The 23,000-nt window shown below is 43.9% G+C and overlaps 1 protein-coding gene across 2 annotated transcripts in view; it reads left to right on the top strand.

Moving 5' to 3' along the window:
- The window catches only part of LOC147122282 (ferric reductase 1), a 48,999-nt gene extending 26,759 nt beyond the window's left edge, over positions 1 to 22,240 (top strand). For both annotated transcript variants that reach the window (XM_085983247.1, XM_085983246.1), the window contains 6 exons: positions 2,734 to 2,820; positions 5,952 to 6,049; positions 11,550 to 11,608; positions 12,858 to 12,995; positions 13,113 to 13,138; positions 20,841 to 22,240. In XM_085983247.1, the coding sequence (XP_085839373.1) occupies positions 2,734 to 2,820; positions 5,952 to 6,049; positions 11,550 to 11,608; positions 12,858 to 12,995; positions 13,113 to 13,138; positions 20,841 to 20,930 (498 nt within the window). In that variant the 3' untranslated portion in view covers positions 20,931 to 22,240. The remainder of the gene's footprint in view (positions 1 to 2,733; positions 2,821 to 5,951; positions 6,050 to 11,549; positions 11,609 to 12,857; positions 12,996 to 13,112; positions 13,139 to 20,840) is intronic.
- The last annotated feature ends 760 nt before the right edge of the window (positions 22,241 to 23,000 follow it).

Raw genomic sequence — 23,000 nt, 5'->3', positions numbered from 1 at the left:
TAATAGGGTAATAATAATGGGGGATTTCAACTTCCCCAATATTAACTGGGATAGTCAGAGTGTGAAAGGCTCAGAGGGTGTAGAATTCTTAAAGTGCATCCAGGAGAGCTTTTTGAGCCAGCATGTAGAAAGTCCTACAAGAGAGGGGGCGGTACTGGACCTAATTCTAGGGAATGTGGCCAGCCAAGTGGAAAAAGTGCTAGTAGGTGAGCACTTTGGTGACAGTGACCATAATATGGTGAGATTTAAGGTGGTCATGGAAAAGGACAGGGATGGGCCGGAAATAAAGGTTCTAAATTGGGGGAAGGCTGATTTTAATAGGATCTGGCCAAAATGGACTGGGATCAGCTACTTGTAGGAAAATCCGCATCGGAGCAATGGGAGGCTTTCAGAAGGGAGATTGAGATCATACAATGGCAACATGTTCCCGTAAAGGTCAAGGGTGGTTCCAAAAATCACAGGGAACCTTGGATGTCAGGGGATATACGAGAATGGATTAGGAAAAAAAGGAGGGCTTTTGGCAGATACAAAAGGCTAAAGACGGAGGAAGCACTAGAGTACAAAAAGTGCAGGGGGATACTTAAAAAAGAAATTAGGAGATCAAGGAGGGGCCATGAAATAACACTGGCGAGCAAAATAAAGGAAAATCCTATATTAAGGGTAAGAGGATAACTAGGGAAAAAATAGGGCCCATTAGGGACAAAAGTGGCAATCTGTGTGTGGAGCCGGAAGATGTAGGAGGGGTTCTAAATGAATTTTTTGCATCTGTTTTCACTATGGAGGAGGACGATGTAGACATAGAAATAGGGCGGGGGGACTGTGATATGCTCGAACATATTAACATCGAGAGGGAGGAGGTATTGGCGGTTTTAGCAGGCCTAAAAATGGATAAATCCCCAGGCCCGGATGAAATATATCCCAGGCTGCTGTGTGAGGCAAAGGAAGAGATTGCGGGGGCTCTAACACATATATTCAGGACCTCTCTGGCCACAGGGGATGTGCCAGAGGACTGGAGAACTGCTAATGTAGTACCATTATTCAAGAAGGGAAGTAGGGAAAAACCGGGGAACTACAGGCCAGTGAGCCTAACATCAGTGGTAGGAAAATTATTGGAAAAAATTCTGAGGGACAAAATTAGTCTCCACTTGGAGAGACAAGGATTAATCAGGGATAGTCAACATGGCTTTGTCAAGGGAAGATCATGTCTGACTAATTTGATTGAATTTTTTGAGGGGGTGACTAGGTGTGTGGATGAGGGTAACGCAGTGGATGTGGTATACATGGATTTCAGTAAGGCCTTCGATAAAGTCCCGCACAGGAGACTGGTCAAGAAGGTAAGAGCCCATGGAATCCAGGGTGCTTTGGCACATTGGATACAAAACTGGCTTAGTGGCAGAAGGCAGAGGGTGATGGTCGAAGGTTGTTTTTGTGACTGGAAGCCTGTGGCCAGTGGGGTGCCACAGGGATCGGTGCTGGGTCCCTTGCTGTTTGTGGTCTACATTAATGACTTGGATATGAATGTAAAAGGTATGATCAGTAAGTTCGCAGACGATACAAAAATTGGTAGGGTGGTAAATAGCGAGGAGGGTAGCCTCAGTCTGCAGGACAATATAGATGGGTTGGTCAGATGGGCGGAACAGTGGCAAATGGAATTTAACCCGGAAAAGTGCGAGGTGATGCACTTTGGGGGGACTAACAAGGCAAGGGAATACACAATGAATGGTAAGACCCTAGGCAAGACGGAGGGGCAGAGGGATCTGGGTGTGCAAGTACACAGATCCCTGAAGGCGGCGGAACAGGTGGATAAGGTGGTAAAAAAGGCATATGGGATACTTGCCTTCATTAGCCGAGGCATAGAATATAAGAGCAAGGAGGTTATGATGGAGCTGTATAAAACACTGGTTAGGCCACAGCTGGAATACTGTGTGCAGTTCTGGTCGCCACACTACAGGAAGGATGTGATCGCTTTGGAGAGGGGTGCAGAGGAGATTCAGCAGGATGTTACCAGGGCTGGAGCGCTTCAGCTATGAAGAAAGACTGGGCAGATTGGGTTTGTTTTCCTTGGAGCAAAGGAGGCTGAGGGGGGACATGATTGAGGTGTACAAAATTATGAGGGGCATAGATAGGATGGATACTGAGGAGCTTTTTCCCTTAGTAGAAGGGTCAATAACTAGGGGGCATAGATTCAAGGTAAAGGGCGGGAGGTTTAGAGGGGATTTGAGAGAGAACTTTTTCACCCAGAGGGTGGTTGGAGTCTGGAACTCACTGCCTGAAAGGGTTGTGGAGGCCAGGAACCCTCAACATTTAAGAAGCATTTGGATGAGCACTTGAAATGCCATAACATACAAGGCTACGGACCAAATGCTGGAATATGGGATTAGATTAGACGGGGCTTGATGGCTGGCACGGACACGATGGGCCGAAGGGCCTCTATCCGTGCTGTATAACTCTATGACTCTGAGAAGGCAGGGACAGGGTACTGAGTTTGGATGATCAGCCATGATCTCATTGAATGGCGGAGCAGGCTCGAGGGGCCGAATGGCCTACTCCTGCTCCTATCTTCTATGTTTCTATGCTGATTGGGGGAGGGGAATAATGGTTCTTTTTCTGATAGGAAAGGTTAGTTAATCATTGCCCATGCATGCTGTCATGAAGTTTATACATGTAAAGCTTACAGTAAATGTGACACGGGAATGAAAAGAATATGTATTAAATGATCCTTTTTTTTCTTAGCTTCATTGGTCTCTGATGGTGCTGACTGTTGCAATAACATTCATAGGCTTTGTGCTGTCATTCGTGCAGGTGAAAGGCTGGAGTTACGTAAGTTCTCCCCTTTAATTCATTTTTTAAAACGAGCAATCTGATGAGAAACTGAAGTGCATTTAGAGTCAAATTTTAAAAATTGATTTAATGTTTGTATCATTACCCTTTAGGTAGTATTTCAGCACCAAAATCAAAGATGTAATACGATGACTATATTTTCATATTTAATTCAGAGTATCATTTCATCATATTACATTTCTTGTAAAGGATGCAATTCCTGTGTCACAATTTTTATCACCCATTGTGACAGAGTGCTTGGTAATGGCTGAAGTTACGCCTGCTTATGCTACTTGTAATGAGCAAACAGTCAAGTCTCTTAAAATTACCATCATCTTTATGTCCTAGCATTTCAGTCCTCCCACCAATGGTGGCAATGTTTCACCTCAAACTTCATCTCTATGCAATTGAATCCAGCTTCTGGGGAGCTGGCTTACTGACTTTCTTTCCCTCCCAATACTCACCTGTGTCACCGTGGGCAGCACTCTCGCCTCTGAGTCCACTCCAGGGACTTGAGCACATAAAGCTAGGCTGACACTCCAGTGCAGTGCTGAGGAAGTGCTACGCTGTTGGAGGTGCCGTCTTTTGGATGAGACGTTAAACTGAGGCCCTGTCTGCGCGCTCAGGTGGACGTAAAAGATCCCACGGCATTATTTCGAAGAAGAGCAGGGGGGTTATCACTGGTGTCCTGGCCAATATTTATCCCTCAACCAACATCACTAAAGCAGATTATCTGGTCATTATCACATTGCTGTTTGTAGGAGATTGCTGTGTGCAAATTGGCTGCCGCATTTCCCACATTACAACAGTGACTCCTTCAAAAAGTACTTCATTGGCTGCAAAGCACTTGGAGATGTCTGGTGGTCGTGAAAGGCGCTATATAAATGCAAGTCTTTCTTAGTTCTGCCAACTTTAAGCCTGCTATCGCTCCCAGCTGCAATTTTTTTTAAATGTATCACTCGGCCCTAGTTTGGGAATTTGCTCTGCTGGCCAACTCATTCCTGACCGGAAATGTTGTTGGCTCCTGCTTGCTTCCCTGGCCTCACACTTGTAATCCCCACTGCTTTACTTCTGGGACCCTCCTAGGATATACCCACATCACATGATATACTGACAGTGGGAACTGATTCGTCATTATTTTCCACATGGCCTTCGATGACATAGTAGACTCATGACTTAAGGTCCGAGCATGTGGAGTCGGGAGCAGAATGGATAGGAAGCTGCCTACAAAACGGAAAACAGACAGTAGGGTTAAGGGTAGCTACTCGGACTGGCAAAAGGGGGGAAGTGGTGTTCCACAGGGATCGGTGCTGGGACCACTGTAGTTCACAATTTACATGAACGATTTGGAATTAAAGTACAATTTCAAAATCTGCGGACGACACCAAATTAGGAGGTGTAGTTAACACAAAGGAAGGATGTGACAAATACAAAAAGACAATAAGCTAGCAGAATGGGCATGTAATTGGCAAATGAATTTCAATATAGATAAGTGGAAGTGGTGCATTTTGGTAGGAAGAATAAGGAGGCCACATGCTGCTTGGATAATAAGTGCAGCCTTCGGTCACCTTCGGAAGAGAGTGTTTGAAGACCAGGACCTCAAACCCGGCACCAAGCTCATGGTCTACAGAGCAGTAGTGATACTCCTGTATGCCTCAGACATGGACCATGTACAGCAGGCACCTCAAAGCACTGGAGAGGTACCACCAATGCTGCCTCCGCAATATCCTGCAAATCCATTGGTAGAATAGGCGCACCAACGTCTGTGTTCTCGCTCAGGCCAACATTCCCAGCATCGAAGCTTTGACCACACTTGATCAGCTCCGATGGACAGGTCACAACGTCCGCATGCCCAATACGAGATTCCCAAAGCAAGCGCTCTACTGAGCTCCGACGCGGCAAGAGAGCCCCAGGTGGGCAGAGGAAATGCTTCAAGAGCACCCTCAAAGCCTCCTTGGGGGAAAAAGTGCAACATCCCCACCGACACCTGGTAATCCCTGGCCCAAGACCGCACAAAGTGGAGGAGAAGCATCTGGGAAGGCACCGAACACCTCGAGTCTCTTTGCCAGGAGCATGCGGAAGCCAAGCGAAGGCAGCGCAAGGAGCGCACGTCAACCCAAGCACCCCACCCACCTGCCCCTTCAACTACCGTCTGCCCCACCTGTGACAGAGACTGTAGGTCTCGCATTGGACTCATCAGTCACCTGAGAACTCATTTTTTAATGTGGAAGCAAGTCATCCTCGGTTCCAAGGGACTGCCTAAGAAGAAGGGTAATAAGTCTAAATGGGGCAGAGGAGCAAAAGGATCTAATGGTATAGATTTAAAAAGCACTAAAAGTAGCGATGCAGGTTAATAATACTATTGGTTTGCTTTTTAAAAAAAAAAAAAAAAAAATCACCGGGGTTTATTTCTAGAAGTATAGAATTGAATAGTGGAGAAGTTATGCTAAACTTGTATCAATCCTTAGTTATACCACACTTGAGTACTGTGCACAGTTCTGGTCGCCATATTATAAAAAGGATGTAAAAGAGATTGAAAGTGCAAAAAAGATTAATCAGGATAATGCCAGAACTGACAACATATACTTATCAGGAAAGGCTGAACAGGCTGGGACTCTTTTTTTCTCTAGAAAAGAGAAGGCTGAGGGGGTGACCTGATCGGCCTTTTCAAATCCTGAAAGGGTTTGATAGGGTAGACGTGGAGAAAATGTTTCCACTTGTGGGGAGCCCAAAGCTAGGGGTCATAAATATAAGATAGTCACTAATAAATCCAATAGGAAATTCAGCAGACGTGTCTTTATTCAGAGAGTGGTTATAATGTGGAAATCGCTCCCGCATGGAGTGGTTGAGGCAAATAACATAGATGCATTTAAGGGGAAGCTAGATGAGCACATGAGGGAGACCGGAATGGAAGGTCATGCTGATAGGATTAAATGAAGAGGGCTGGGAAGAGGCTCGTGGGGAGCATAAACACCAGCATAGACCAGTTGGGCCGAATGGCCTGTTTCTGTGCTGTAGACTCGATGTAAGCAAACGCCTTAATTCTTCACCTTGGTGTATAAATACCACCTTTTGCTAGATTATTGTGAAACTTTGCTTTCTCCTATGTTTCTGTGTTTTTTCTCTTGCAGAATGCAGGAGCTCACCCTGTGTTGGGTTGTATTGTAATGGGGCTCACACTGATTCAGCCTACTGTAGCCATCTGCCGACCCTCACCAGATCACAAGAGGTCAGTTCAATAGCAATTCAGCATCTCGTATTGTCGCCTGATGTGTTTTGAATCCTGGGTTTGTTCTGCCGCGATTCATTCACAGGATATCAGTTAACTATTTAAACAAAGACAGGTAATTGGATTCTGGTAATGTGAGGAAGACCAACTGAGCTGCAACAAACGAGGAAAACATTTCTACCATGTTGAAAGGTGGAGCTGCACATTATGAATATGGAATCCATTGTTGATGCTGCAAGTCCTGCTGTATAGTGATGTTAGCAACCATGTTGCAGGAAATAAAGCAGTTGACTTTTTTTTGGCCTTGCTGAATATCCAACAAACTTTTGTCATATTTAAGAGGCTGTACTGATCTTTTTGAGCAGTATTTTGATTGACTATTGTTTTAAATATATTTCCTACCCCTCCCCCATATTGCAATGCAAATGTGGTTGCTTTTATGGCTTTTTGGTTCTTGTGTGACCTGCACTGTTCTCCTTTTGTCTCCTTATCTGAGGAAATATACTTGCCTCCGAGGCAGTGCAACGAAGGTCCACTAGATTGATCCCTGGGATAAGAGGGTTGTCCTGAGGAGAGATTAAGTAGATTGGGCCTATACTCTCTAGCATTTAGAAGAATGAGAGGTGATCTCATTGAAACATAAGATTCTTAGGGGGATTGACAGGGTAGATGCTGAGAGATTGTTTCCCCCTGGCTGGAGAGTTTAGAACTAGGGGGCATAGTCTCAGGATAAGGGATCGGCCCTTTAAGACTGAGATGAAGAGAAATTTCTTCACTCAGGATTGCGAATCTTTGGCATTCTCTCCCCCAGAGGGCTGTGGATGCTGAGTCTTTGAGTATATTCAAGGCTGAGATATAGATTTTTGGACTCGAGGGGAATCCAGGGATATGGGGATCGGGCGGGAAAGTGGAGTTGAGGTCGAAGATCAGCCATGCTCTTCTTGAATGGCGGAGCAGGCTCGAGGGGCTGTATGGCCTACTCCTGCTCCTAATTCTTATGTTCTCTGGCTGAGATGTCAGTCATGTCAACTGCTAACGTACCTGGGCCTGTGTGGGTTTTTTTGAGCTTGTTGCTTGGGATGTGGTACAAATGACTCACTTGCAGGGTTTTCTGTTCCCATGAGGAAATGCATTAGCTCTGTTGCTGCTTCCCCTGTCAATGATAAAGAGCAGAAACTTGCATTTGACCATTCTGAAACCAGCATGCTCCCACATTGAATTGTATTGTCACTACAGTCTCTTTTATAAAAAAAACATAAATATCGAGGTCTACAAAAGCCCATTTGGTCCCCCAAATACTCTCTCTCTAGTATTTTAACTGTCCCAGCCTAGCAGCCAACTGAACAATCTTTCTCTCTTTCCCCCACCTCCGCCCCCCCCCCCCCCCCCCCCCCCAACGCAATGACTACTTTGCCTTTTTCACTGCAGAAAAAGAAGCTCTTTCCAATATCATTTTTAAAAATTCATTCATGGGATGTGGGCATCGCTGGCAAGGCCAGCATTTCTTGCCCATCCCTAATTGCCCTTGAGAAGGTGGTGGTGAGCTGCCGCCTTGAACCTCTGCAGTCCGTGTGGTGGAGGTACTCCCAGAGTGCTGTTAGGGAGGGAGTTCCAGGATTTTGACCCATTTTAATTGACCGTTTAACAAGTTTATATCTACAAACTATGATGCTACTCTCCTGCTTTACTTTGAACTGATATTTAGGACTTGTCTTAATCTAAACCTGAACCTCATGATGTTTATATAAGTCAGGGACTCCCCTTAAAATTGTCTTCTCCCCATATAGCTCATCACCATCATTCTTATTTTTATTCTCTACACTTCCTCCAATACTGTACACAGCCATCCAAGTGCAGTGTGATCAGTGCACTGCAACCTCAGCATTACTTCCAGTGAAATTGTATTCTCCTGTTCAGGCTATATATTCTGGCACTTCATTAGTTTTTTTTTAATGCTTCATCAGATTCTCCTGACTGAGTGCTACTGGTCTTTTTTTAATCCTCCTGTTCAAAATCTATTCCATTAATTTTTTTTTTACTAGTGTTGAACATCATTTTGTAAAATGTGAAACACTTTGCATTCAGCATTTTATCTGCCATCTGTTTGCCTATTTACATAACTGACCCAAATCCTTTTGCAAATTTTTAACTACTCCCACTTTGGTGTCAGGTTTGATCTTGTACTACGGTTGGTTTTGGAAAACGTCATTGTTATGGAAATTATAGCAGACTCCACGCTGGTACCGTGACGTGGCCCTAAGGAGATCTCATCTTGTCACGTTGCACAAGACCTTTTTAATAACTTGAAGTCTCTGTTTCTACAAAGTTACAAAGTATTTACAGCACAGAAACAAGCCATTCGGCCCAATGGGTCCGTGTTGGTATTTATGCTCTACACTATCCTTCTCCCACCCCTCTTAATGGGGTTAGATGAACATATCCTTCTATTCCTTTCTCCCTCCTGTGCTTATCTAGCTTCCCCTTTTTAAATGTATCTATGCTATTTACCTCAATTACTCCGTGGTAGCAAGTTCCACATTCTAACCACTCTCTGGGTAAAGAAGTTTCTTCTGAATTCCCTATTGCATTTATTAGTGATTATCTTGTATTTATGGCTCCTAGTTTTGGTCTCGCCCACAAGTGGAAACATCTACTCTACGTCTACCCTATCAAACCCTTTCACAATCTTAAAGACCTCTATCTTCTCTTCAGAGCTTCAGTCTTTTTTTTCTAGAGAAAAGAGCCCCAAGCTGTACAATCTTTCATTGTTGTTGAATCTGTTGTTGAACAGTTTAGTGAATTCAGCATCTTGTCTTCTTCCTGGAGCATCCATTTGTAACTAAAGACCAAGTAAAGAAGGATTTGATGCCCAAGAGAAAAGAAAGGCCTGTATAAGCTACTAACTGATGGAACAGCAGATCTGCATCATTAGAATGGCGAAGGTCTTTGCACTGAGTGGGAATGTGTTTTTAGTTGAAGGCTTAATGGCTCATATCTAGGTGATTGAGATATACAGAAGTGTTCTTTATAACTCCTGAGAAAGTAGCAATATATACCCAGGATCTGTTCTGTTATTTAGCAAAATGCACATTCAAGCTCGTATTATGCAAAGTGCAGGCAAATTCCAAACCTAAACCAATTTTTTTTTTAATGTAAATCCCAAATTCTTTTTTTTTTGAAGATAGGAGCAGGAGTAGGCCATTCGGTCACTCGAGCCTGCTCCGCCATTTAATGAGATCATGGCTGATCATCTAAATTCAGTACCCTGTCCCTGTTTTCTCCCCATATCCCTTGATCCCTTTAGCCTTAAGAAATATATCTAACTCCTTCTTGAATATATTTAATAAGTTGGCCTCAACTGCCTTCTGTGGTAGAGAATTCCACAGGTTCACCGCCTGTCCAAATCATCCTGGAGTTTCTCTGTATCCTCCTCACAGCACACACGCCCATCCAGCTTTGTGTCATCTGCAAACTTGGAGATATTACATCTAGTTCCTTTGTCTAGATCATTAATCTATATTGTAAATAGCTGGGGTGGTACACTAATAATTTACTGTTTATTTATTTAACCAGAAGGATAAATGTTCCCAATAGCTTGATGACTGTATGCTGTGAGTGACTGAGCCATGCAGACTAAAGATCGCTGGTTCAGTCCCTAATCTGTGCCCAGTAAACTGAGTTAATGATGGAGGGGGAACTGTTTCCTCTCATGACTAATTCGGGCAGCCCTGCTGGAACTTTGCATGTGTAGCTTGGTTAAAATGCCCACTCGTTATCCTGCCAATCAGTCAGGACCTGGATAAGGTGGATCCCAGTCTAAGCTGCGCATTTTCTTTGATTACTGATTGGACACCTGAAGAGTTGGGGCTGAGGGAAAGGAGTTGCCATGCTGAGAATTTCCTTGGCCTCAGTCTGTCTACCACCTAGTGACCATGATTCTGGTGTACATGATTCTGTTGGAGTGGGAGAAGTGGGGCCTACCTGGGGTTCAGGCCTGGATTCTGGCTTGGAGCCCCAGTGGAAAGCTGACCTGACTGCCGGGATGTTGGATTCCCTTATAAGGGCCAACCGGGCAGCAAAGACTGGCTTGCTGGCGAGCAGCTGACCTGTGCCACTTTTCTGGGTGCCCAAGATGTGCCCACAGTGGCATGGGTCCCTGCTGCTGTCATGTAAACAAAATCACTTCCCCTGGAGCCCAGATACTAACATGGGGTCAGGAGCAGAGGCCACGTTCGACCACCCTGCCGTTCTTCCACCAGCAGAGTGGGCCCAAGGATTTTCGGCTCCCTTTTTTAATGTTCAATTCCTAAAATGTGACTTTTATGTAATAATTTTTCAACAATTTATATGAATCTTTAAAATCCACTGACGAATTCCCAGATTTGTATTTGGGTGGGACAACCGTCCAGATTTGAAGGGAGAAAATTTCAGGGAATTTTTTCCCATTTCTTACCAAAAATCAGGTCCAGAGATGTGCGAGCGTTGCACATTGAAGAGTCTTTATTTCATGATGAAAGCTATGTTATCAAAATGGATACACTTGCACATACTGCAAAATTTTAGGATAAATATTTCAATCAGATTTGAAAAATATTTGTGCTACTTAATGTTGGCTGTCACATTTTACAAATATCAGAGATGTACTTTAATGTTAAATTACCTTGACAATAGTTTGTGATCATCGGAACTTAATTTGCATTACTTTTGGAACTGCCATTGAGCCCATAAAAGTGGTGTAAGTAATTGTTGGTTGTCATTTAGGATAACCGAGCCTTATTAATTAATCACTATGTTCTTGAGATTTAGTGATCAAAATAAAACAGATTTTTCTCTGAATTTACTCTGCTTTGGTGCTTGAAAATAAAAACAGAAAACACTCCCAAAAATCCTGGGTTTTTAAATCTGCAATAAAAATTGATTTTTAAAGGTCCTTATCAATTCAACTTGGCCTAGAGGGGATAAAAACAGAAACGTTAACTCTTTCTCTCTCCACAGATGCTGCCTGACCTGAGTATTTCCAGCATTTTCTGTTTTTATTTCCGATTTCCAGCATCCACAGTATTTTACTTTTGTCCTAAAGAGGGGGGTCAGTTAGTGGAAGAGGTATGGCATTTATTGCAGGAGCAGCGAATGAAGGGTCTGGGATTTCCTGATGTTCATTTGGAGAATAATTTTGACTCATTTATGATTGATGGCAGATGGGCAGTCTGACGAGTACGTGGGTAGTTGTCTGGTTGAGGGAAGTGATGGCGAAATAGAACTGATGCTGTGCCTGTGGATGATGCCACTGAAGGACAGCATGTCAATGAGGGTGCCAAAGAGAGATTATTGGCAGATTCTGGAGGTGTCATTCATGAGCTGGCAAAATGTGCACATGGAAGTCGATTAAAATAATGACTGGAAAAAATTAACTTTTTTTCTTAAATAATTTTTAATTAAGGATAATTATCAAATGAAAGCAAGATTAAATGGCTATTTTGCATCAATTTTTTTTTTACAGAAGATACATTTTCTACTGGTTTCATACCTTCATGGCTTTAGTGATCAAGGTTCTTGCAGGTATGTGATTGTTTAATAATTTGAATTAAAATGTTTGATATAAGTCTGTCTCCATGTGCTGCCTTCATTCTATTGACTTTGTTGTTTGCATTTTCTTTTTAAATGGTGAGAAACTTTTAAATGTTGGTGTTCAGAGAGATTTAGGTGTCCTCGTACAGGAAACACAGTGTTAGCATGCAGGTACAGTAAGCAATTAGGAAGGCAAGTGGTATGTTGGCCTTTATTGCAAGGGGGTTGGAGTACGAGAATAAGGAAGTCTTGCTACAATTGTACAAGGTTTTAGTGAGAACAGACCTGGAGTACTGTGCACCATTTTGGTCTCCTTATCTGAGGAAGGACATGCTAGCCTTAGAGGCGGTGCAACAAAGGTTCACTAGATTGATTCCTGGGATGAAAGGGTTGTCCTATGAGGAGAGATTGAGTAGATTGGGTCTGTATCACTGGAGTTTAGAAGAATGAGAGGTGATCTCATTGAAACATACAAGATTCTGAGGGGGATTGACAGGGTAGAGGCTGAGAGGTTGTTTCCCCTGGCTGGAGAGTCTAGAACTAGGGGGCATAGTCTCAGGATAAGGGGTCGGTCATTTAAGACTGAGGTGAGGAGGAATTTCTTCACTCAGGGTTACGAATCTTTGGCATTCTCTACCCCAAAAGCTGTGGATGCTGAGGTATATTCAAGGGTGAGATAGATAGATTTTTGGACTCTAGGGGAATCAAGGGTTATAGGGATCGGCGGGAAAGTGGAGTTGAGGTCGAAGATCAGCCATGATTTTATTGAATGGCGGAGCAGGCTCGAGGGGCCGTGTGGCCTGCTCCTAATTCTTATGTTAAGTACAAGATTTCTTAGCATTTATTCATAATACTTGGACATTGATGTTAGTGTGTGTGTGAATATTTATTTTAAGTGGATTAATGCCATCATTAAGGTAAGAGCTACATGGGGATAGATGATTGTTTGTACTATTAATCAGAATGTAACCAAGGCTCTGGGACTTGGTGTGAGAAAGGAACAAAGCTCGGCTACAATAATTCAGCGGAAGATCGAGAGAAGGCCCGGAGGGGCTTCTGCTGGAGTTACGACAGCTGATTGGGTGGATTTAAAAAAAATTCCTGACATTCATTTTAAAATGTATTTTTTTTTCCTTTTTCTGTCAAAATTAACTTGCAAATGAAAACGTAAACATAAAAAAAAAAAAAAAAAATCCCAACTTCCCTGAAACATTCTCATTTATCGCTTTCTCCCTTCTAGTGGTGACTCTATTTCTCGGGTTTCAACTAATAAACATAGCACCCAATAAATGGCCGGTGAAGGTCCTTGGAGGATTTGTTGGATGGGAAGTCGTTACCTACATCATACTTTGCACGTATTGCTATTCCAAAGAAATGGGTAAAGAACAGTTCAGCATTGATTTTTCAAACTGACAATTAATAAATCTCACATCATTGAGTATATAGAGTACATGATGGAAACTAACTGTGCCCTTTACATCTCTTATCTTTTCAGCTTTGTACAGCAGTCTGAAAAAAAAGGTATTGTGTTTTATTTGACTAATTACTTCATGCCTCTAAAAGTTATATTATTAGGGGTTAAAATTCACAAACCTGGTAATCGCAGTCTAAGAGCGAGCTAAACTGCCCAATTTTTTAGAAGACCGTAAACGTACTTGTTCAAATGAAGCCTCTCTGGTGAAGGCGCGAAGTCAAATTGAGGGCCATGTTATGTCCAAGAAACACTCATTCTCTACTTGTGGCTCTTGTGCCCTGCTATACATTTACATGCCCAACTTACCTTAATAGCTGAACTCTTGCTTATCTGAACAGCCAGTCTTGCAACATGTATCTCTGCCCTTTACAGAAGGGATCTGATAATATCAATGTTATAAATTCAGGTCTGCCATAAATAGCTTCTCAGTTCAGTGACATCAATCACTCCCTTAAGCGGTTTGAGTATCTTGCCTTCGTGGTAGTTGATTCACCCTGGTTTAATAAGGCATATAGAAGAGCATGCCAGGAGCAGCACCAGGCGTCGCTAAAAATGAGGTGCCAACCTGGGGAAGCTGCAACACAGGACTACATGCATGCTAAACAGTAGAAGCAGCATACTATAGACAGGGTTAAGCGATCCCACAATCAACAGATCAGATCAAAGCTCTGCAGTCCAGCCACATCCAGCTGTGAATGGTGGTAGACCATTAAACAACTAACGGGAGGAGGAGGCTCCATGAATATCCCCATCCTCAATGATGGTGGAGCCCAGCACGTGAGTTTAAAAGACAAGGCTGAAGCGTTTGCAACCATCTTCAGCCAGAAGTGCTGAGTGGATGATCCATATCGGCCTACTCCTGAGGTCCCCACCATCACAGAAGCCAGTCTTCAGCCAATTCGATTCACTCCACGTGATATCAATAAATGGCTGAGCGCACTGGATCCAGCAAAGGCTATGGGCCCTGACAACATTCCGGTTATCGTGCTGAAGACTTGTGCTCCAGAACTAGCCACACCGCCAGCCAAGCTGTTCCAGTACAGCTACAACACTGGCATCTATCCGACAATGTGGAAAACTGACCAGGTATGTCTTGTCCACAAAAAGCAAGACAAATCCAATCCGGCCAATTACCACCCTATCAGTCTACTCTCGATCATCAGCAAGGTGATGGAAGGTATCATCGACAGTGCTATCAAGCGGCACTTACTCACCAAAAACCTGCTCACTGATGCCCAGTTTGGGTTCCGCCAAGACCACTCGGCTCCCGACCTCATTACAGCCTTGGTCCAAACATGGACAAAGGAGCTGAATTCCAGAGGTGAGAATGACTGCCCTTGACATCAAGACAGCATTTGACCGAGTGTGGCATCAAGGAGCCCTAGTAAAACTGAAGTCAATGGGAATGGGGTAGGAAAACGCTCCACTAGCACAAAGGAAGATGGTTGTGGTGATTGAAGGTCAATCATCACAGCCCCACGACATCACTGCAGGAGTTCCTCAGGGCAGTGTCCTAGGCCCAACCACCTTCAGCTACTTCATCAATGACCTTCCCTCCAACATAAGGTCAGAAATGGGGATGTTCGTGATGACTGCACATTGTTCAGCGCCATTCATAACTCCTCAGATAATGAAGCAGTCCGTGCCCGCATGCAACAAGACCTGGTTGACATTCAGGTTTGGGCTGATAAGTGCAGGTAACATTCGCACCACAGAAGTGCCAGGCAATGACTATCTCCAACAAGCGGGAGTTTACCCACCTCCTCTTGACATTCAACGGCATTACCATCGCCGAATCCCCCACCATCCACATCCTGGGGGTCACCATTGACCAGAAACTTAACTGGACCAGCCACATAAATACTGTGACAAGAGCAGGTCAGAGGCTAGGTATTCTGTGGCGAATGCCTCACCACTGATTCCCCAAAGCCTTTCCACCATCTACAAGGCACAAATAAGGAGCGTGATGGAATACTCTCCACTTGCGTGGATGAGTGCAGCGCCAACAACACAAGAAGCTCAACACCGTCCAGGACAAAGCAGCCCGCTTGATTTGCACCCTAGCCACCACCTTAAACATTCACTCCCTCCACCACCGGCGTACAGTGGCTGCAGTGTGTGCCATCTACAAGATGCACTGCAGCAACTCGCCAAGGCTTCTTCGGCAGCACCATCCAAACCCGCAACCTCTTCCACCTAGAAGGACAAGGGCAGCAGGCGCAGGGGGACACCACCACCTCCAAGTCTCTCACTGTCCTGACTTAGAAGTATGTCAACATTCCTTCATCGTCACTGGGTCAAAATCTTGGAACTCCCTCCCTAACAGCACTGTGGGAGTACCTTCACCACACGGACTGCAGCGGTTCAAGAAGGCGGCTCACCACCACCCTCTCGAGGGCAATTAGGGATGGGCAATAAATGCTGGCCTTGCCACCGACGCCCACATCCCATGAAAACAAATTTAAAAAAAAAAAAAAAAAACACTGCTCTACAGTTACTTGTACAATAACCAGGGACATAACTATCAACCTGGACCCTATACTAGTGTCTTTCACATGTATTCCTTCAATTGATTAAAATAATTTAAGCTACTTTATTCCACAGTAAGGTGAACATACAGAGCAACAGTTATGATCAAATTCACTTAGTCCAGTTGGTAAAACTTATCCTTGTTTAATATAAAATAATGAATACACCACACTATCCTACTCCTCTATCTTAACTTAATCCGAATAACTGCTCTGCATTCTGTCATTTTGCCCAGAGCAGAACATCCTCTTCCTGCAGTCAACTGACTTTTACTGAGCCTACTTTTTGCAGCCTGACTGCCTGCACAAGATCTTGTTTCTCTGCAAGCCTGGCTCGTTTCAGGTTTTAGTCACACTGACTAACCTTACCAACATCCATCCCACCAGCCCCCCCCCATGTCTCCAGAGCAGAATCCACCAGCCTAACTTGGCAATGACCCCTGCTGCGTTCAAATGAATAGAGTTGTCACAGGAGTAACAAGTTTAAAGAAGGGTTGGGATGTCACACTATCTGTGTAGTCGCCCCAAAAGTGCATCAGGGGGTGGATGAAGAGAGACCTGGGGGTCTATGTGCACAAATTGTTAAGTGGCCGGGCAGGTTGAAAAAGCAGTTTAAAAAAAGCATACTGGATCCTGGGCTTCATAAATAGAGGCATAGAGTACAAAAGCAAGGAAGTTATGATGAACCTTTATAAAACACTGGTTCAGCCTCAACTGGAGTATTGTGTCCAATTCTGGGCACTGCACTTTAGGAAGGATGTGAAGGCCTTGGAGAGGGTGCAGAAAAGATTTACAAGAATGGTTCCAGGGATGAGGGACTTCAGTTGGTTCCAGGGATGAGGGATTTCAGTTATGTGGATAGACTGGAGAAGCTGGGGTTGTTCTCCTTTGGAGCAGAGAAGGTTGCGAGGAGATTTGATAGAGGTGTTCAAAATCATGAGGGGTCTAGACAGAGTAGATAGAGATAAACTGTTTCCATTGGCGGAACGGTCGAGAACCAGCGGGGACAGATTTAACGTGATTGGTAGAAGAACCAAAGGCGACATGAGGAAAACCTTTTTTACGCAGCGAGTGGTTAGGATCTGGAATGCACTGCCTGAAAGGGTGGCGGAGGCGAGCTTCAATCATGGTTTTCAAAAGGAAATTGGATAAGTACCTGAAGGAAATTTTTTTGCAGGGCTAGGGGGTAAGGGCGGGGGAGTGGGACTAGCTGAAATGGTCTTGCAGAGAGCCGGCACGGGCTCGACGGGCCAAATGGCGGCCTTCTGTGCTGTAACCATTCTATGAATCTATGACCACAGGCTTCTCGTAATTCAAGCTGTAGTTATCCAAATATTCCATCACTTGTACAGTGGAGAATTGTGCCAAAAAAAGTTGCACATTTCCCTAATTTTCTTGTAAAGAAATTGCAGGCTATTGTAACATAGAAACATAGAAGATAGGAGCAGGAGTAGGCCATTTGGCCCCTCAAGCCTGCTCTGCCATTCAGTGTGATCATGGCTGATCATCCAAATTCAGTACCCTGTCCCTGCTTTCTCCCCATATCCCTTGATCCCTTTAGCCTTAAGAAATATATCCAACTCCTTCTTGAATATATTTAATGAATTGGCCTCAACTGCTTCTGTGGTAGAGAATTCCACAGGTTCACCACTCTCTGGGTGAAGAAATTCCTCCTCATCTCTGTCCTAAATGGCTTACCCCTTATCCTTAGACTGTGACCCCTGGTTCTGGACTCCCCGACCATCAGGAACATCCTTCCTGCATCTAGTCTGTCCAGTCCTGTTAGAATTTTATAAGTTTCAATGAGATCCCCTCTCATTCTTCTAAACTCCAGTGAGTACAAGCCCAATCGACCGAATCTCTCCTCATACGTCATTCCTGCCATCCCAGGTATCAGCCTGGTGAATCTTCGCTGCACTCCTTCCATGGCAAGAACATCCTTCCTCAGATAAGGCGACCAAAACTGCACACAATACTCGAGGTGTGGTCTCACCAAGGCCCTGTACAACTGCAGCAAGACATCCTTGTTCCTGTACTCAAACCCTCTCGCTACGAAGGCCAACATACCATTTGCCTTCTTAACCGCCTGCTGCATCTGCATGCTTACCTTCAGCGACTGGTGCACAAGGATGCCCAGGTCTCATTGCACTTCCCCTTCTCCCAATCTATTGCTATTCAGATAATCTGCCGCCTTGTTTTTGACACCAAAGTGGATAACCTCACATTTATCCACATTCTATTGCATCTGCCATGCTTCTGCCCAATCACCCAACCTGTCCAAATCATCCTGTAGTTTCTCGGCATCCTCCTCACAGCACACACGCCCACCCAGCTTTGTGTCGCCTGCAAACTTGGAGATATTACATCTAGTTCCCTCGTCCAGATCATTAATATATATTGTGGAGATATATTCATTGCTAAATTTGATAAATTGATTGTACGGTTCACTAGCATAGTTCAACCCCCCCCCCCCCCCCCCCCCCCCAAATTCAAGCAGACATTGTAGGGATCAAAAAGAGAGGATGGGACATCTATGACCATATGAAAATGACACGGAAAGATCAGTTGGTCAATCAAGCCTGTCCCATACAGTTATGTCGCACTGAACATCATGATCCCAATGCTCCCCATCCTCCAGCAGCCATCTAATTGCCTGGGTGTGGCAAAGCCCCAGATAATAAAAGCCTTGGGCCAATTTAGATAAAATTAAATTCTGGGAAATTCATCTCCGACCCCCTGATCAAAACTAGTTTCGGAGGACCACAGTGACCATGTGGACAACAAATATGTGTTGTACATTGGACGGCAATATTTCTTTAGGTGCAAAATCTTTATTATCAGTAATGATTGAAAGCAACACCATGGTAGAGGAAATGGTCTCTTACCTGCATTGAAAGATAATTTATCTCCAGGTACTTGTGAGCATTCCAGCACATTTACTTTGATGTAGGGGGACAAAGAGCAAATTGAAGTTCAAGGTTCCTTACTCCAACATCAGCCACGTTGGAAGGATTATTGGAACCATTACCAGATGAATGCTGGGTTTTTCCATTTTCAGTTTTCTCTCTTTGCTTCCCCTGCTCCTCTCCTTAAGGTGTTGGCTTCTTACTGGAGTATAGTCCCACGGGTGCCAGTCACCCTCTGGTACCTTGCCCAAGTTATCATTCTGCGTACCTTTTGGTGTTTACTAAGTGAGGGACATTAGAAAGAACAAAGAACTTGCACTGATGTAGTGCTTCTCACTTCCCCGGAAAGTCCCAAAGCACTTCAAAGGCAATGAATTACCATGTAGGCAAATGCAGCAGGCAGTTTGTGTACAGGAAGGTCCCACGAACAACAGTGAGATAATACAATAGCAAAATACTGCAGATGCTGGAAATCTGAAATAACAACAGAAAATGCTGGAAATACTCAGCAGGCCAGGCAGCATCCGTGGAGAGAGAAACAGTTAACGTTTCAGGTCTGGGACCCTTCATCAGAACTGGAACAAGCTGGAGATGTAACAGATATTAAGCAGCTGCAGAGATTGGGGGGGGGGGGGGGGGGGGAAGGAATTGAAAGAACATACTGTGAAAATATTGCAAATGGGAATGGCAAAATCATACAGCATGAAAAATGGGGGCAGGGATTATTATCTGAAATTGTTGAACTCGATATTGAGTCCGGAATGCTGTAAAGTCCCTTTTACCTCCTCTGCTTCCCACTGTCCAGGGCCCCAAACACCCCTTCCAGGTGAAACAGCGATTTACTGTACTTGTACTACTTGCAATTTAGTACACACTATTCACTGCTCACGATGCGGTCTCCTCTACATTGGGGAGACCAAACGCAGATTGGGTGACCGCTTTGCGGAACACCTCCGTTCAGTCCATAAGGGTGACCCTGAGCTTCCGGTCACCTGTCACTTTAATTCTCCACTTCACTCCCACTCAGAGATCTCTGTCCTCGGCCTATTACATTGTTCCAATGAAGCTCAATGTAAGCTTGAGGAATAGCACCTCATCTTTTGATTAGGCATAATATGTTCTTTCAATTCCTTCCTCTCCTCCTAACCTCCTCCGCCCCCCCCCCCCCCCCGGGTCTCTGCACCTGCTTAATATCTGTTACATTTCCAGCTTTTCCCAGTTCTGATGAAGGGTCCCAAACAGTGAGATAATGGCTACTTAATCTGTTTTGATAGTATTAGTTGAGGGATAAATGTTAAAACAGAAGACCTCCCCTGTTCATCTTCAAATAATGGCATCAGATATTTTACATCCACCTGACGGAGTGTTGGTTTAAAGTCTCATCTTAAGGATGACAGCTCTGACCATGTAGCATTCCATCAGTATTGCATGGAAGTGTCAGACTAGATTTGTGTGTTCAAGTCTTGAAGTGGGGTTCGAACCTACAATCTTCTGACTCAGATGGAGTGCTACCACTGAGCCAAGCTGACACTGTGCTGGTGAATGGAACACGTTCTTTTTCAGGCAACAATTAATCAACATCAAGCACGTCCAGGTTGGATATGGAGCGTAGCTCCCTTTATTCTGCTTCATCAATATGTCTCAGAAGATCGCCTCGACATTTGTCACAGGACTTCTCTTGAAAGTGAGCTGAATAATTAGCTGGCAGTTGGCACCAGGTTTAGTTCAGACTTACTAGACACTGGATGGAGACTTCTTCCCTTTCATCTCATCAATCTGGGATGGATTTGAACAAGGGATATAGAGGTGCCTAATCCAAAGTGTTCCGAGAGTTTAGATAGTGAAGTGATAGCAGGTTATTCGACCATGTGGCAGCATCACAGGAACCAAATTCCTGCCCGTATTGTTCACACCTGCACACTTTCCAAGAGGGGCTGTTGGATAGTGATCAGGACTGAGAACCGTGGTCAATTTTCTCCTCTCTAACCCAAAGGCCCCTTGTAGCAACTCCCATCACTGCTTCAGCTGAGATCTGCTAACTCCACATTGACTGAGGTTTCAACTTGGGACTTTCTTGGCTGTAGGACTATGTTATTCACCACCTTAACCAGCTGAGCAATTGGGAGAGTTGATGAGATGTAACATTAATGTGACAAGAGTTATTGAACCATAGCTCTTTCTGGGAATATAGATTCTTAATATCCACCAACTAGTTGCCAATATATATATATTTTTTTTAATGGGTTAACCAACTGTATTCAGAAGTCAAGAATTGCTGCCTGTTTGATTTTAGTGATTATTTTTCCTTTTTACAGGTGGAGCCCGAATTGCTCATGTTGATTGTGTACCTGTGTGGAAACTTGGCATTTCTGATAGCTCTCCTCGTGGGGATTGGACAGACTTAAAATGTCATTCGCAATAGAGACCATCATTGATATATATCAACCATCATCTGCTCAACCTCACCATATCACAACAGAATAAGGCCTTAAGTGAGCGGTATCCCAACTGTCCATCTCCCAACACAAAGAAAGCTGAGCTGCATACAGAAGCAGATTCTTATTTGCACAATGAATACTATTTATAATTGCAGAAAGATAATTATCCTGCCAAAATCCTAGTAGTTAGTAGAGGAATTGTGTGCAATGCTGCCTTCTGAAGATAGAGGAAACATATATTTAAACCATTAAGTGTGGCCACCAGTACATAAATCCCCCAGACGCTATTATTTTTCTCATGCATTGAAATGAGTTATGAAGAATTATAAGTAATTATTATGTTGCTTTTATTTTCTCTCTCTCTGGTTTAACATTTTCCTACAAATAGCATTTTGATGACCAAACTGGTGGAAGAGTTACTGAGACTGACACTGCAGGCAAGTTGAAATTGCATAAAACAGCAGAAATTGCCTGTTGGAGGAGAAACCCTGTGTATCTACAGTATTGCAGTTAATGCAGCCCCTTCACACCAGCGACTCCTCCAGGTCACTGTCCCTGGTGATGTCATCACGGCTCCATGTTTACAGCAGATAAAACAATGTTAAAGTAAATTATGACTTGGTAAATATTTAGATTTTTAAAAGTGTGATTTCATTTTTTCCCCCCCTCTTTATTTGTACATTTGCCAATTTCCCTCCACCTCTCCTGAATCAGTTGCTGGGATTTCATTCCCAAGGACAGTCATCCTCCTCGGTCTAGTCCAGCTGGCCATTATACATGTGTGAGCCTTGACCATAATTGTAAGGTTCTTTTGACTACGGGAGGAATCTCGATCCCCTCGCGTCCTACCTCCTGTCTGCACATATTTTCAATAGTGGCGACCTCCCACCTTTTTGAGGAATGTGTTTCTTTGACATGATTGTGAGCTAGCATAAGCAGAGGATGCCTTGTTACTCACATTCAACATTTCTTCATTAATTGTACAGTTAAAAATGAAAAGAATGCCAAAGCTTTAGAGACTGTCAGCAGCACTTGAAGAGAATCGTGCATATTGTGTTCAAAAAGCAACTACCAATGACATTGAAGGACTGTTGTGCATTTCATTGCTTGATTTCTACTGCACTGCTTTTTAAAAAAAAAAAAAAAAAAATCACCAATGGTGCTAAACTTAGCCCTTAATTTATCAGAAAAATACTTTGTTCTTTTTATAGCAAAGTCTGTATATGTATATAATGTATATTAAATCTAAGCTTTAATAAAACAGATTATTCTCTCAAGCAGCATGACTCTGATTTTCATTTTTAATATTTTGAAATGCTTTTTAAAACAAAATATCCTGTCCTTGTGTACAGAGGATGTCTTGAACTGTCTTACAAGGTGAGGCAAATGGGGGTCGTGTCCACACGCTGCACATGACAGTGTGGTACGAGCTTGTTGGGCTAGCTGGTCTTTTCCTGTCCATTGTTTCCATGTGCTTGACCTGCTCCCAAACTCTGCTCTTCTCTTCGACAGGATCTCCGTTTGGCTCTTCAACCTTGTTCATCTTCATTACTTTCAGTTTCCCTTCTTGTGTTTGACTTTTTTGTTTCTTTTACTTCTTTTGTCCGATCGCAGCCCTGCCTTCGATCTATTTTCTTTTCTTTCCAGTTTTGAAGAAGGGTTCGACCCGAAACGTCAACTCAAATTTCTTTCCACAGATGTTGCCTGACCTGAGTTTTTCCAGCATTTTCTGTTCACAGAAATCACAGAAACCCCACAGTGCAGATAGAGGCCATTTCGGCCCATCGAGCCTGCACCGACACACATCCCACCCGATCCCCGTAACCCCTAAACCAACACATGTTCCACCCTATCCCCGTAACCCCACGTATTTAATCCCCCTAACACTAAGGGTCAATTTATCATAGCCAATCAACCTAACCCGCACATCTTTGGACTGTGGGAGGAAACCGGAGCACCCGGAGGAAACCCACGTAAACACGGGGAGAATGTGCAAACTCCACACAGACAGTCACCCGAGGCCGGATTCGAACCCGG

The sequence above is a fragment of the Somniosus microcephalus genome, chromosome 3, assembly GCF_052327205.1.
Source record: "Somniosus microcephalus isolate GS21.2 chromosome 3, FLI_Smic_1.0, whole genome shotgun sequence".
In the NCBI taxonomy this organism is placed as follows: Eukaryota; Metazoa; Chordata; class Chondrichthyes; order Squaliformes; family Somniosidae; genus Somniosus; species Somniosus microcephalus.
The sequence above is the reverse complement of the archived record's forward strand: the minus strand, read 5'-3'. Positions and strand labels throughout refer to the sequence as shown.